This window comes from Colletotrichum paranaense (genome assembly GCF_030867605.1).
Source record: "Colletotrichum paranaense strain IMI 384185 chromosome Unknown Scaffold_8.1, whole genome shotgun sequence".
Classification (NCBI taxonomy): Eukaryota; Fungi; Ascomycota; class Sordariomycetes; order Glomerellales; family Glomerellaceae; genus Colletotrichum; species Colletotrichum paranaense.
Genome location: NW_026848966.1, coordinates 726651 through 742271, shown reverse-complemented (window position 1 = coordinate 742271; position 15621 = coordinate 726651). Strand labels below are relative to the sequence as shown.

The 15621-nt window shown below is 53.2% G+C and overlaps 6 protein-coding genes across 6 annotated transcripts; 3 read left to right on the top strand and 3 right to left on the bottom strand.

The window, feature by feature from the left end:
- Positions 1-127: 127 nt before the first annotated feature.
- On the bottom strand, positions 128-1668 carry CPAR01_10106 (beta-1,6-galactanase; the record flags this gene model as incomplete). The annotated part of the gene is made up of 3 exons (XM_060494369.1): positions 128-1217; positions 1293-1383; positions 1440-1668. 3 exons carry the CDS (start codon positions 1666-1668, stop codon positions 128-130), a joined length of 1410 nt encoding a protein of 469 aa, XP_060346551.1.
- Positions 1669-1950: 282 nt separating this feature from the next.
- On the bottom strand, positions 1951-2085 carry CPAR01_10105 (uncharacterized protein; the record flags this gene model as incomplete). The annotated part of the gene is made up of 1 exon (XM_060494368.1): positions 1951-2085. The coding sequence occupies one exon, from the start codon at positions 2083-2085 to the stop codon at positions 1951-1953; it is 135 nt and encodes a 44-aa protein (XP_060346550.1).
- A 915-nt stretch (positions 2086-3000) lies between these two features.
- Positions 3001-5299, top strand: CPAR01_10104 (uncharacterized protein; the record flags this gene model as incomplete). Its single annotated transcript, XM_060494367.1, has 2 exons — positions 3001-3626; positions 3679-5299. The coding sequence occupies 2 exons, from the start codon at positions 3001-3003 to the stop codon at positions 5297-5299; spliced, it is 2247 nt and encodes a 748-aa protein (XP_060346549.1).
- Positions 5300-5527: 228 nt separating this feature from the next.
- Positions 5528-8659, bottom strand: CPAR01_10103 (uncharacterized protein; the record flags this gene model as incomplete). Its single annotated transcript, XM_060494366.1, has 5 exons — positions 5528-5714; positions 5790-6042; positions 6106-8248; positions 8364-8549; positions 8603-8659. 5 exons carry the CDS (start codon positions 8657-8659, stop codon positions 5528-5530), a joined length of 2826 nt encoding a protein of 941 aa, XP_060346548.1.
- Positions 8660-11229: 2570 nt separating this feature from the next.
- CPAR01_10102 (fasciclin domain-containing protein) lies at positions 11230-12549 on the top strand (the record flags this gene model as incomplete). Its single annotated transcript, XM_060494365.1, has 4 exons — positions 11230-11338; positions 11405-12179; positions 12240-12446; positions 12495-12549. 4 exons carry the CDS (start codon positions 11230-11232, stop codon positions 12547-12549), a joined length of 1146 nt encoding a protein of 381 aa, XP_060346547.1.
- A 394-nt stretch (positions 12550-12943) lies between these two features.
- CPAR01_10101 (uncharacterized protein) lies at positions 12944-14695 on the top strand (the record flags this gene model as incomplete). The annotated part of the gene is made up of 1 exon (XM_060494364.1): positions 12944-14695. The coding sequence occupies one exon, from the start codon at positions 12944-12946 to the stop codon at positions 14693-14695; it is 1752 nt and encodes a 583-aa protein (XP_060346546.1).
- Positions 14696-15621: the final 926 nt, after the last annotated feature.

Genomic DNA, 15621 nt, shown 5'->3' with positions numbered 1-15621 from the left:
GGCTTCTGGGCTAGAAGTGAGACTGGATTATGTCACTCAAAGTAAACCATACAATGGGGGTTATGGAATGGCAATGTGATCACATTATAATTCAGATCAAAGTCTACTTGGACTCTAAAGCCGTGCCTCATGACTTTCTAGTCGGGTTCATAGCCTTCACCCAAGGCTTCCAAATATCCTCGATGGTCTCGGGAGAGTTCCAACCGTTCCACTCATAGTTGGTCAAACCCCACGTATCGGGCACACCCTGCCCGCCGGAGCGCACACGGTAGCTACCAGCAAGACCCCAGACCATCCAGCTAACGTTGTGCTTGACGGTGTACTCCCTCAGACACACCTGAAGGGTATCGTTGCGAAGCGTGTCGTCCTGGCCGTTGCCAAATTCCGAGAAGATGACAGGCGTCAACCGGCTCGCCTTGGGGCAGTCGTTCGTAACGTTGCAAGCCGCAGGCTTGTCAATACCCAACGCGTTGAAGCCGTTGCGGTAGAGACCCGCCTCGATGATTGGGCACGATCCCGTGTCGACATCCTCGCTCATCTTGTACAGGTGCAGCTCCCAGACGAGCTTGTCCGCCCAGGCGTGGCTGTCGAGATCAAACACCTTTGGCTCGCGGCGGGCGGCGTCGCGGATGGCGGTGCACTTGTAGCACGGCGCCGTGAGGTAGTTCTTGCCCGAGGTGAGGGCAGACAGGTCCTGGCCGTACTGCATGCCGCCCCAGAGGATGAGGACGTCCGGGTTGGCCTCGTGGATGGCGTCGGCGCCGGCGGAGAAGTTGCCGACGAGGGTGTCCCAGTTGTAGTACAGGTTCGTCACGTTCCACGACTCGCGGACCTCGTTGCGGAGGGAGAGGGAGACGATGTTGGGGTGGGACTTTGCCCAGTTGGCGACGTAGGAGAGGCCGCGGCGCCAGTGGGTGGTGTTGAAGTTGACGTCGTCGAACCAGGCGTTGCCGTCCGTGTGGGAGCAGCACCACTGGGCCTTGCCGACGTGCACGTCGGGGGAGATGAAGATGCCGCGCTCGTAGGCGGCCTCGACGATGGCGGACCAGATTTCGAAGCGGGTCGTCTCGCGGGTCCAGGTCGGGTTGTTGCGGATGATTTCGTTGGTGACCTTTGTGCCGTTGACGAAGCCGAGGGCCGTGATCATGGCAACTTCGAGGGGGACGTCCTCGCCGGCGCGGTCGTAGATTTGGTCGACCATCTCGATGGCGTAGCCCCTAAGAAGAGTGTAAGCTGGTGTGTGTCCAAGGTTTGCGATGCATTACACGCGTGCAAGAATTAAGTGCACTTACATGCGGATGTAGTTGAAGCCAACACTCTCGACATCGTCGAGGATTTGATCAACCGAGGCCCATTCCAGACCCTCAGGAACCATGGTCTCTCCTTCATTGTTTGTTAGTCAGGTGCTCTTGTATGCCTGCCCTAGACGTTGAACGTACCACTCATCGGCCAGTTGACACCAGCCCAAGTCACAACCTCACCGCGGGCATTGACGATATCACGTCCGCGAGTGCTGAAGGGAGCGTAGGGCCATGAGTTGCTAGTCTGGTTGCCGGCCTGTCTCGGGACGGCCTTGTGAGAGCCATAACGAGTCGAGGCGGGAGTCTTCATGTACTGCGCGCATGTCGACGACACAAGCGCCGCAAAGGCGATGGCAAGACCCTTCATTGCGGAAACAGAGACTCGCGTAAAGACCTACGTGAGAGACAAAGCTGCAATGAGGAAGAAGAAGGTCACACTGGCGAAGAAGAGGAGGACGGCCTCTCTCTTAAAAAGACGTAACATCCATCGGAGATGCTGGCTGGGGCCATCTATGGATGGCCCGGAAGTTGGAACCATTGGGCAATGGCTTTGTTCGGCTCCGCATCCCCCGCACCGTTATTTTCCTCGTGTCTAATGAGCATCGTCATTCGACCCCGATTCGATCGTGGACCAACATCGGCTTCCAAGCTACGTTTGGGTTGGTGCTGGGCGAAGGGGCGGTGGGCTTTTTACCGAAGCTATTTCAACCAAGGTTTGGGGCCGGTCAAGGCCAGGATTCCCCCCATGGAAATATCTTCCCCGAGGTGCTCCAGGTGACGGCATTGGGCCGCTTGAACTGGTGGAGTCTTGGAGAAAGCTCTAGGCATGGGTTTACCCCGCATTCAATCATGGGGGATGGTGGAGATGGGGAAGAAGCAAACAACTTAGATTCTTAGAAAACCTTGAGAAGAGACTTTGTTTTGTTTTTGCCGGCAAACGGTGGCCCGGAGGCGGGGGATGCTGTTCGGAGCCGGGCCGAAAATGGTGGTCTGCCGAGACTAGATGATGTCGTCTGATCTTCCACTATTCTGTCCACGAGCCAAGCATAAGGCAACCATGTTTACCTGTCTTGCGTACTTCTACGAATTTGAATCACTGGGTAGTAGTCAAGTACTCAAAAAGGGACCATAAGCCCAAGGCTGAAGGTTGAACGACGTGTTGCCGTTGCATCTGAGTTTCACCTGTATTTGAGATCTAGCTGCTGAACCAGAGAAAAAACGACAGCCAAACTTTCTGGGCATCTCACGAAAGAAATTGACATGAGACACTCAAGCGGAATAGGAAAGTTTGTGTATGCTGTATTTACGAATGCTTGGCTATCGCCTCATCCGTGAAGTGGAAAGGAAACACAAGTTTGCCTTGTGTACGAGACAAGGCAACCTACGTTGCCACGCAACGTCGGTTGCGATATCTTAACTGGTCTTAGTAATTGCGTAGCTTGCGTAATCCAAGTGGCTGGTGCTAGGTGATGTGATGCAAGGGGGCGATCGAGGTGAACACTGAAATGGTGAGATCTCGAAGTCTAAGACCTCGAAGCCTGAGACCTCAACATTCGTTAGTATATAAGGCAGGCCAACCTGATGGACGACATTATACGGGCAAACGGCTAGGAAGAGGCAGTTATAATACTGCAGTCCTTGTCGATATCTCATCTCATCTGTCGTTATAACGCATACAGCGCCTTGATGCAACGAAAAGATGTCATCAGCTCAGATTCCATCTCGAGATGGTCCGGCGGAAGATCTTTCGGTACCACAGACACAGTCCGTCGATGTTTCACTCAACTCTTCCTGTCAAGCTTCTTCCCCGTCACAAGATACAAGCCGAGCTCCCAGCCGCGGGCAATCTCCCGAGCCCGGACAGGAGCCGAGAGAAGCGGCTCCCCTATACAGTCTGGTAGCCAACTCGGAGTCAAGGTCAACTCAAGACACTACGCCAGCCTCGAAGGACACATGCGCCAAGCCGAAACCCATCGATGAATGGACTACCCGGCTCTTCCCAGCTGGCGAATATCACTGGACACTAGAACTGTGGGCAATCGCTCTCAGTATCGTATCATTTGCCGCAATCCTTATCCTTCTTCCCCTCTACGAAGACAAGCCTTTGTCATCCTGGACCTTTTCAATATCGCTCAATACTGTCATATCCACTCTCGGAGCAACGTCCCGAGCTTCATTAGGCTTCGCTATTAGTGCTTGTATCAGCCAGGGAAAGTGGAACTGGTACCGAAAAAGGGATGACCATGTGATGGTCTTTGACCGGTTCGAAGAAGCCAGCCGCGGGCCCTGGGGAAGTGTTCGCTTGTTGTGGTGGACCAGACTCAGGTACGAACGATGCTACTTTTTGTGGTGGTTCTTAGCTCATGGAACTCTTTAGACATTGGATCGCTATTGGAGCCCTCTCGGCAGTCATATTAGTAGGTTACGAGCCATTCCTGCAAGCTGTCATCAGCTTCTCGGGAGAAGAAATCAGCTATGCAACTCCATCAGTGACAAGCGCGATCGGAAAAGCTGAAAGGCTGGACGCAGGTGTCTTTGCGGCATTTGACCGATGGACTCCGAAAGACTATAAAATGCCAGAGCCTTGGGGTAACTTCAGTATGACTTCTATGAGATCTGAGAACGACTTTGGTGCAATGGCAGCGGTACTGGGAGGCTTCTCTGAACTCAGCTCAACCGAGAGTACAAAACCCGACTTCGAGTGTTCAACTGGCAATTGTACCTGGGACCCCTTCGCATCGCTCGCGGTGTGTAGTACTTGCAAAGACATCTCATCTGCGATGGAGAAGTCCAACGGACGAGCAACGATAAACGACGAACTTATCACCCTGCCAGACCGCCTGGAATTCCCCGACAAGAAACTCCGCACATACACCAGGCTCGAGATTCCAACCTTGGATCTGAGTATATCAAATTTCAATGGGATCAAAGCCGATGGGAATGAAATTGACATTGGATTCGGAAACGCCGAAGTTACTGCGCGGTCGAATTACAACCCTGGGCGGACATTGTCGTTTGGACATTTAGAGTCTATGATCTTTTCCGTCGCTGTCATGTCAGCCAGTCAGGACTATCGCAAGCGGAAGCAAGCTTGGGAAGACACGGATATCACCGCCACAGAATGCGCCCTGCATTTCTGCACCAATGTCTACCAGTCCGTCGTTGAACAAAACGTGCTCAAGGAGAAGGTTCTCAGTTCCCGCTCTACAAGAAACCCGGACTCTTTCTTATCAAACTGGTTAACGAACAACTTGGCTGCGACGAAATATTTCAACACATTTATCAACCATTCACTCTACATCGGCTTCTCTGATGCACCCCGTTCAGATCTACAACTTGTGATTTCCCGGGAGGAATACTACGCCGACACTGGCTTGATAATAGACGACGATTTACGGTTCAACATCTCAAACAACACCGTTGGAAGCCTCATAGACTGGCTGGCAGTGAGATTATCGGGTCATAGCGACTCCGCATCTTTGGACAAGCCCGGAATGCCAACGCTGCTCAAATACCCCTTACCTCTTTGCATGCGCACCAGCAACACGCCAACCGAGATCATCAGTAGCCTGGCAGCTTCGCAGAACATCTCAAGAACATTCGAAATGGTCGCTGCCAGCCTGACGAAATGGATCCGAAACCGTTCTCTCGAAAGTAGCCCACATCACGGAATAACAAAGCAATGGGTGATCAAGATCAGGGTGAACTGGGCATTCTTGTCACTGCCCATGGGCTCCTTATTAGGAGGTTGCATCTTCTGCCTGCTTTCGATACGGGAGACGCGAAAACTGAGCCTTCCAGCTTGGAGGGGGAGCTCGCTGGCGACGCTAGCCCACGGCCTCGATGTGGAGTCTAGGGCATTCTTGAGGGAGGCAAGCGACAGCTCTCGTATCGCTGCCCAGGCTCGAACTCTGGAGGTCAAGTTTGTCGACTCTGAAGGCGGACCGGAGCTGGTTCGTGGAGCCAAGACTAGCAGGCCTGCTCATGATTCTGCTTGAGGTGCCTAGATAGAGACATGTTAATTGCGTGAGAGTTTCAAGGCCGTCAGACAACTGCCAGAGGACAACCAACCAACCCCCCCCCCCCCCAAAATCATTTATACAAGACGTAGAAGTTGAGAAAAGTATTGCGCGAAACCATACACTCAATAATGCATTTTTTGCTATTAAAATAGACACGTCATGTATTCGCTTAAATCATGTAGCGCTTCTAATCACAAGCAGCTCTCACTTAGTCAAGCTCTTCTCCGGATTCTTCTCATACCGGTTACACCATTTCCGCCACTCCTTTGCAGCCTTGTGCATCACGACCCTCAAATCCTCCTTCACATCGTTCACCTCCCAAGCCTCATCTTCCCAGTTCTTCTGGCCGCGGGTCATGGCAGGGGACCAACCAATAGCTTCCAAGCATTCCCTGATTTCATGTGTCAGCTTTACTTTGGCCGACAGACTGAGATAGGTGAGTTGAGGAGGGGGAGGAAGAACCTACACTTCTGTGGGCGAAGAGGTGTATCTGGGAAACAGTCTCGAGTCGACACGATGACACTCGGCCTCCAAGTACCGCGTCAGCACGTCAATGCGATTCGCCGGCTTGAAGCTGAGCTGGAGCTTGTCCTCCTTGGCCAGCTCGGCCTCTGACTTTTCCGGGTCGATGGACTCGGGCTTCTTGGATGTGGAGGCGATGCGCTTGGTGACGGAACGCGCCGTCTTGGAGCCCTTGATGGTGAAGTATGCCCACACGGCTGTAATGAGTCAGTAAGTAGACCACATCAGGCATGGATGTTTGAGTAGAGAGGAAGACTTACCGTTGACTTCAAAGAGCCCAGAGACAGCAATCATAACCAAGTCAATGGCCAGCGAGACAGGAAGTAGACCAGTCGCGATGATGGCGTCGCGCTGCGCCTTGGACTTTGTCCGCAGCATGGAATTGACGAATTCCTCCCTCATCGCCTCGGGCGTCATGTTCATCGACGGCGAGTAGACAAAGACAATTTCCTCGACGCCGACCGTCTTCTTCGTCTCGTGAGAGGTGTGGGCTGGGTCGTCTTCCATGAGCTCGTCTTGCTCGTCCTTGTCGGCCTGCTGCTGCTGCTGCGACTTGAAGTAATCCTCTTCTTCCCTATCACCCTTCTCCTCGGCCGACTTCTCGTTCCTCGTCCTCTCATCGAGATCCTTGTCCTCGGAGGACTTCTTCTCCTCACCGTGAAGGAGATTCTCCGCGTCGTCGTCCTTGACATCAGTGCTCTCACGCTTCTTCTCGTCAAGGCTCTTCTTTGTCTCTTTCTCATCCCCCGAAGCGCCCTTGTCCTTCTTGTCCTTCTTCATCCTCCCCTTCAGCGAAAGCTTGCGCGATATCGCCGACGGCGGCCTCGCCGGAGGCGTAACGCGCGCCAGGTAATCCAAATTACTCGTGGTGGTGTACTGCATAGCCTTATCCACCCCGCGCGTACACTTTGCCTTGAATCCCGCCCAGCTGGTCGTCTTTGCGTCGCTCATCTTCGCCTGCCGCACCTCCGTCTGCCACTTGCGCTGCACCTTGTGAGCTACGCCCTCCTTCACGCCCTCAGGCGGCGCCTGAAGAGGCGGAGGTGGGGGCGTGTAGATGAGAAAGCGGGTAGGGATGGCATCAGAGGGCGCTTTGGAGCCCAGCCAGGGCTTGGGGAAGGGTACGAGGTAGGTGATGAGCTTGTGGGGGTCTCGGCTGTAGTGGATTGGGTTTGAAGGGTCGTCGTTGCCAAAGTCGGAGCCTTGGCGCTTTGGGGGCGGCATGATGCCTTCTATGGAGGGTGTCCTTGAGAACGGCGGCGGTTCCTGGCTCTGGGAGAGCAGCTCTGCCACGGCTTTGGGGTGAGGGCGAGCTGGTAAGGGGGGCGGGGGTCCGTTTTCTTCTTCTTCCTGGAGACGCTCTGCGAGAGCGCGGTCCTGGTCTTCGGGCGATGAGAAGGGGTTGGAGGAGAGCGGCCCGTTGGTGCTCCAAGCCGGCTGGGTGTGTCGTTGTGGAAGGGGTGGTGACTGGCCTTCTTCCTCTTCCTGAAGTGCCAGGGCCATTGCGTAGTCACGATCTTCTTGCTCTTGGGCTGCCGGATCTCTACCGTAACCGCCGTGCTCTTGAGCATAAAAGTCGGGGACTTCTGACACTGGTCTTGGATTCGGGACCGGCGGCCGGTCTTCAAAATCTGGGAGCGCTTCTGCGACTTTGCCCTTGTCGATCGATGAAGGGCGCCCATTGGCGTTCGAGTGATCGGTGTTGTGGTACAGCACCGCAGGCTCCGGATGCGTCTCAACGGCTTTGCCCTTATCGAATGAAGAAGGGTACTCAGTTTGAGGGGAGTACGTTGCATCGTAATACCGTTCGGCCTCCGCAGTATCAACTGAGTCTGCATGAGAGAATCCCGTGTCGTGGTGTAATACAGCGGGCTCGGTCATGGGCGACACATGATAATCCTCATCCACCTTAGTTTGAGTCGGCGAATCAAAAGTAGACGCCGTGTGGTGAGTCGACACCTTGGACTCGTGAGGCGGTGTTGCTGGTCTATGAGTGCTTGGCGGATCGTAAATGTTGTCTTCCTCCTCAACCTCCGGAAGCGCCCCGGCCGCTGCCGCCTGCCTCTCGGCATCCCTATCCCGCCAAGACAGATTCGAGCGCACGCTGTTTGAACGAAGGGTAGAGGGCGTGGCAGGAATGATGTTCACAGCCGGAACCCCGCTCCTCGGTTCGACGGGTGAGTCGTCTTGGGCGTTATCATACCATCGATGCTGAGGTTGCTGCTGTTGCTGCCGCCCAGACTGAGGCTGGCCTTGGCCCGATGGCGATGAGGAAAAGAAGAGCTCTTGCTCCGCAATGGAGCTCGTCGTGTGACGTTCCCTTTCCTGTGTGGTGTCCATCTTTGGTGAGAAGACGATGTTCTCTTTCTTGGCGATGCAGATGCAACGTGTTTCAGAGAAGATCTTTTCCAAGTTTTCGAGAATTCTTAGAGGTTCACACAAGCATGAAGAGAGAAGGAAGAGAGTTCTTTGGGTTCACTTGACAAAATAGGCGCGCATCACTGATCTGTCTCTGAACCTTAATATTGCGCCTCCCCATGAAGAAGGCGAACACACTTTCCAGTCTTTCAACGGCCTGGAAGGGAACGCGCAACACGAGCTGCGGCGTGGGCGAGGAAGGGGGCGGATGACGTGTTTTCAGATATTGAGGGTGTGGCGCAGTGCCATGGATTGTGGCACCGGCCCAGCAATTGGACTTTTGTTCCTAGGCATTCACTCATTCAAGGCGATGGATCATGGCTGATTAAACGAGCTTACCTTGAACGAACAAGGATCCAAGCAGCGGATAGTGTGGCTAGAGAGAAGGCGTTTCATAGCAGAGAGGGGGCGATGCGTTGTTCATTGCTTGTTGGGTAAGGCATAGTGATGTGATCCTGGCCTCACTTGGATCTCGGGGCGGCCTATTCTCAAGAGTTGAGAAACCGTCACGTGATGGTTTATCGGAATGAGTGACAGGCATCTCGTTTGTAGCTCATGTCGTTCGTGAAAACTCTCGAGAGATCTTGCCAGTCCAACCTTGGTGATGTCGTCCCCCGATAACTCGGAACTCCGAGTACGGATGCTGCATCTCTGTCGAGAATGAGTATATATAGCGACTTTGCTCACCAGAGAGCAGCCAAGGTCTTGGTGGGTTTCGAGTGGGTTGCGATACGACGGCTGGGCTAGGTGGAAACGCGGGCGAAGCCAGAAACTCCGTGGGGATGCGACGTGTATAAGCAAAATAGTCCAATCGCTCAAGGCATTGGAAGTTGCGATTTACCATGGTGAGGCCTCATCATGAAGGTTGAGAAGAATTGTTGTAAGAGAGACGTTGAGGATGGCCGGCGCCTATCGCAACACCACCTTTGCCTCCCGGAGTGGGGTTTTCAAGGTCTGTAAATAGACCGCTAGACCAAGACAATATGTTTGAATAGCCAAGGAAACCCGTAATTTCCCTCCGATATTCTCCGTGCCTATCATCGAATAGGTTTCGCAACTCTGCATGTCGTTCGGAGTCAACGACGCTGGCGGCCCTTAATGCTAGGCTCCGTCCTGTTGTCCGCCTTCCGCGTATAGTAAACACCAAATATAGCAGTTCATTTCATCAAGGCGAGAACTCGCCGTGTCAGCTAGTGCCTTATTACCTTCCGTACGAACACGCCATTCATCAAGCGACTGATTAACGGTGGCGGTCATGGTCTCGACATCGGCCGTGGCTGAAGACCGACGTTCAGCGCAGGAAAAGGCCCAAACCAAAAAAAAGCCTCCAACTCAAGGCGACCTCCAGCGTCTTGCGTGCGAAGGGACGATCCTTGCTGAGTGAGGCCCACGGAACGTGTTTAAGCTTTCTCGAAAGAGTTACCGACGCTGCCGTGATAGCCGTGCGCTCGGTCACCCGAAGTTCAACATACCTCTTCTACGACAGGCAATAGATGGGATCGCTACGGTGCATTGTGCTACAGCACGACGGGCAGGGAGACCGCGGATGTAGGCCTGTTCGGCCGCGGCAGTGTGGAATCTAAGACAAAAGAGTTGCAGGCGGTGCGGCGCGGTGCGATGCATGTCTGTCAGGGGAATTTCTGGGAATTGCACCAAGGAAATAGCTGAGTCATCCACGCTTTAGGTAAGCAAAAGGGCAGCACGGTGTTTTTGCACCAGGGAGCGCCCGACCGGGCCCACTCCGGCCATCTCCACCCGGGGCTTCGATCCGCGAATAACTTCAACCCCCAGCATCGTTTTCCATTTTGGAAACCTGTCAGTGCTTGTCTCAAGCACCTCAAGCTCCTCGACTCGCTCCGGTCTCTCCCGCTACGTTCCATCACAAGTGGCTCTCTTCTTACAGATTTAGATCATGAAGTTGCTGTTCTCCAAGTTCAGATAAACAGAACCTGTGGTCTTTGCCAGCGCCGTCGGTCTAACTTGGCACTACCTTTATGAGGATCTCTAATAAGTCAGTGCTGCTCAACCTAATCTCTCTGCATCTGTCTCTGGACGGTAGCCTTCTCGAAGATGCGGCTCTACAGATAGCACGCCTCGCCCTTCCTGAAAATAACTTTTCCTCCGTCTGAGAAAAGGGCCCCCACTGCGCATGGATGCGTTTCCGCCTGTTGCTCTGAGGCATGTTTCACCGTCATCCCGCCGCTTCTACTCGTCGATCTCCCGCACAGCACCTTTCCCTTACCGCCGCACCGCTGTCCCAGAACGAATGAGAAGAAGAGAACCCACCACCACTTTCCGTCAACCTTTACGCAGCAGGCACTGTAGAAGGGGGAAAAAATGGATGGTCAGGATGTATTCAGACGTCTTTTGATTCGCCCACTACGTTTTGGCCCCTCTCTTCTCTCACGGCGCAAGAGCCTCTCTGTGTATCTCCTCTCCCATGTTTCCCTGGTATCGTGAAAGGTATGTAGTAAGGCTGATGGGTCCACCATGCTTCGGGACGGCCGCGCGCCGGGACATAAGTGTCAAGCTTGCTTCCCGCGGGTCCTCCCACGTCGAAAAGGCTCCACGCGTCCTTCACAGATAACGGGTCGTTACGAGGGCCTGGAAAGAAAGATGAAGTTGCATCAGGAGACAAAACACAACCGGGCCCAGAAGAGACCCACCTCCGGTGCTTATTTTGGTCGTCGTATTGCAATGCTCCATCCGTTGATGGCAGGCCGAAGGTTCTATCCTATGTGGTGGTAAACCGTCTGACCTTGGCAGAAAAGTGTCAAGACATGCCTCCCCCGCCTCTCGGACCCGGAAGGTTGGGTTGAGACTTGTCAGTATAAGTATTACTAGTCGGCTCGTTCCCGTAGATCGCCGTCCTGGCTTGAACCTAAAATTCCAAGTCTTCACTTTTCCTTTCTTTTCTTTAACATCACCGGGCTGGCTTCCCGTTTCGCTTCGCCCGCTCCCGCACAATGCAGCCGACGAGCTTCTTCACGCTCGCCTTTGCTGCACTAGCGGCAGCGGCTCCACCTCTTATGGATGTACTCAAGAGCAATAATGATACCTTGAGTACTCTGACCTGTATGTCCTTCCATGGAATAGGCCGTGTATGGGCAAGAGAGCGTGACTACTAACACCACCAAATAGCACTTCTGGCGATGGTTCCAGCACTGAACCAGACCCTCGTTAAAGCCAAGGACGTCACCATCCTCGCTCCCTCCAATGATGCCTTCGTCAAGATGATGCAGATGGACCCTACGTTTGCCCAAAAGGCGACCAACGCAACCTTCCTTGCCGATCTCCTAAGCTACCACGTCGTCAGCGGCAAGACCACGGCCACCATGTTTTTCGAACAGCCCAAGTTCGCCCAGACCCTCCTCGAGATGCCCACCGCCAACGTCACGGGTAATCAAAAGGTCGAGCTTGTCAGGAAGGGTGACCAGGGCAGGGTATTCAGCGGCTACAAGCAGATGAGCGTCATCACAAAAGCCGACGTCGCCTTCCAGAACGGCGTACTTCACATCATCGATACCGTCTTGACTTTCCCCGGATCCCCCGCCGACACGGCTATGAATACGGGCCTCACGAGCATGGCGGGCGCGTTGATAAAAGCTGGGTTGGTCGATGGTGTCAACTCTTTGCAGGCCGCGACTGTCTTTGCACCGACGAATGCTGCGTTCCAGGCTATTGGGGCTACGGTTGCGTCGATGGAACCTGCGGATCTTGCTAGGATTCTACAGTATCACGTTCTCATGAACCAGGTCCGGTTCACCACAGGAGTGGCGACCAAGATGGGATATAAGAGTTTGATGGGCGAGAAGGTTTCGCTGCGGAAGGAGGATACTACCGTCTTTGCCAACTCTGCTAAGGTTACCATCAAGGATATCATTACCAGCGACGGTGTTATGCACGTCATTGATAGGTCAGCATGTCTCGCTCCATTCCCAGCTCACAGCTTTCCAGGTTACTTACATACGAACAGTGTCCTCAACCCAGCATCACCCAAGTTGAGCCCAGGAACCTCAACGGCTGCCTTCCCCGGAGCAGTTCAAGCTGCCAATGCCCCCTTCACTGACGGTGTCAAGCCGACTGCGAATTTCACTCCGGCTGGGGCGAGTTCGAGAAGCTTTGATGCCTCGCTCAAGTTTGCTATGATGGGGTTCATGGGCTCTCTGGCTGTTGCGTACCTGTAAGTAGAGGCGACGTAGTGTCTCACAACAACTCTCATTCTTTGAAGCTCTGGTGAGCAGACATCATACTTGAGAAGAAGTGCCATCTTGTTTCTCACATAATTACATTTAATTGGAGTGGTATACTGCTATGGTTGATACTTTAACCGTCCGCGATGTTTCAGTCGACTTTGATGAGCATCCAGTGGCTTTGAGTGAGATGTCATGCATGAAAGAGGGTCGAATCTTGGTAGCGCTTTCCTGCTCCCCTGCATTGGATGTGACTGCTCAATTGCAATGGTGAGCGTGAGATGGAAGGCACATTTGGTAGTGAGGTACTTTACATCACCTCCACTTATGTCAGATTGATGCCCCGTAATGTGATTACAACTTCACCACATCTTCCGACTGCATATAAGCAGGAGATTTCTTTATTGGCACAACCTCGTCCCATGCTGAACCAGAAGAACCGCTCAATCATCCCATCGTTTTCATTTGCCCTCACGCACGCCTCCAAATGTGGCTCATCAACACGTCATCCCACAACCTTGAGGAGTTCATCGGCAGAGACATACCACCCTACGCAATCCTTTCGCACACATGGGGAAAGGATGAAGTGACATTCCAGGATATGAAGGATCCAAGGTTCTTAGTTCGGGAACAGACTATCAGGAAGGCCGGCTTCGTCAAGATCGCAAAAGCCTGCGGGCTGGCTCAACAACAAGAGCTGCAGTACGCGTGGGTCGACACGTGTTGCATCGACAAGTCAAGCAGTGCTGAGCTGACGGAGGCCATCAACTCAATGTTCAAGTGGTATCAGCGAGCAGCCATCTGTTATGCCTGGTTATCTGACCTGGACCCCTCCGCCGACATTGACAGCGACTTCGACGGTAGTGGAGACTTGGGTCAATGTCGCTGGTTCACGCGGGGCTGGACCCTCCAAGAACTCATTGCGCCCAAGGAAGTCGAATTCTACGACCGAGACTGGAACCTCGTCGGCTGCAAAAGTGGTCTTGTCGACCAGCTCCACGCTATAACAGCCATCGCCAAAGATGTCCTCGGCAACCGCCATCGCGCTTTGTTGCACACCTGCGTCGCCGAGAAGATGTCCTGGGCCGCAGGGCGGGAGACAACACGTGTCGAGGACGCCGCGTACTGTCTTATGGGCATATTCGGTATCAATATGCCTCTCTTTTACGGTGAAGAAGAGAAGGCATTTCAAAGACTCCAGAATGAGATTCTGCGCGAGAGCGACGATGTGACGATCTTTGCATGGGAGAGAGCCCGACATAGACCGCCGCCAGATCAGTGCTTCTTTGACAACGGCCGGAATTTCGGCGGCGTGCTCGCCGAATCCGCAGACGACTTTGCCGTCCACCGCCATCAAAGAAAGATCTATCCGCCGCCTATCAGGCGACCGACGCTTGAGTTGACGAAGAATTGCATCAAAATTTACACCGAGCTCGTGTGGGAAGAAGCGCCCGAAGTCAGCGGACGCCGTTATTACATACACTGTGGCTCTCGTGGCGAAAAACACGTTGCTATCCGCCTCGTTAAAGTTGTAGGCGGCTCCTTTATACGAGAGGCTCTGGATCAATGCGCCTCGACTTGCATTTTCCACATAGACGCCCAGCGCCGACGGGAGTTCAGCCTGCTCGTCAATACCTCGAGCTATCCAATTCGCCTACTCAGCCACGGCGGATGGGACCTGGTCAAAATGAAATTCCGTTGCCCCAAAAATATGAAGGTCGCAGAGGCCTGGCCATGGCCGAAGTGGCACGATGAGGAACTGGAATTCGTGGCGTACCCGACGCGTCTTTGCGGGTCTATCCTCTTTCACGTTTACCACGCAGTCCCCTCTACAAACCACAAGGCGATCCCCCGCGAAGACTACAGGACAGATATTGTCTTCATTTTCAACCCGCACGAGATTCACAGTGACATCCAGGAAGTGAAGGGAACCCTCCTTGAGAGATACGGTGAATTTCAGGCAAAAGTGGACCATATTCACTCTTTTCTGAATTCCGAGGAGCCTGATAACTTGGGCTTTAATGAACTTCTCACGCAAATTGGCTTACCCACGTCCAATAAGGTTGCATTCGACTTGGGAACGTCAAAGCGGTCTGCTGTACTGTCATTCACCTCGAAGAAGCTTACAGTTCCCGTGATAGGCTCGACCTCCCCAGCCTGGGAAATCACGTTCGAGATGAACGAGACTAAAAGATTCAGTGGATCAGTAAAGCACAAGAAGTGGCAAGCCGATTATTGATATCTAATGGGAGGTTGAAAATTCGAGCCCAATAATACTGATAGATACTCAAGACATAGAAGACGTCTGGTATAGTATTGGCGTTGCATAATCATGCTCATCAGGATATACCTGAACAGATGCTTAAATATCTGCATGGTACCGCGTTATCAGTTACCATCTTCATTTCCCGCTATCCAAGGAGGTTCCTGAAGGGAGATATATTGGGTTTCGATTTCCGTAGGCAGTTGATCAAATTGAAAAACCAATCCTCCGAACGGTACTGTGGGGCACCTTAGGACTCCACGGCTCTTATGGCGAGTTTCGATATTGAAAGCAATTTCCTAGGGTGCCGTGTAACACAATACGGGGCTCAAGCATCACGGGAGGAGACGGGAAATTCTCTGAGGTCAAGGGATGTCTGCCTATGGACAGGTCTATTCTCGGAAGAGAGGCTAAGTTACGTGCACTGAATAGTACTACTACGAGCTTCTAGTCCCTACCTTCATGGTGAAAATCTAGATACCACGGGCTCAGATAATAACGGCGCCCGAGCTATGAGTATTTAAATAGTGATATGGACCTCGAATGTGTACCCTTCTGGTGTTCTACAAGATGCAATGTGGTTTTGTGTTGTATCAGGTACATTGTCCTTGGCGATCTTGTTTGAGGAGAAGAAGAAGGCTGTTCTGTTGCCGGATTTGTCTTTGGCCATTGCGGTATCACCAGTTGGCAGTCCTCTCACCAATATTTACCCCTCGCCATCCTCTTCCGAAGCGGATTGGGTGCTCATAAGTTCCCACTGATTAACATGCGCAGAGAGCACGGGATCTATACTTTCGTCCCCCTCGGCAGGTTCGTCTGAAAGACTCAAGAAATTCTTGGCCTCGTCTTCAGAGAGTCCGCCAGTTTGCCGGCAAAGCCGGTACAAAACGGATGTTGATAAG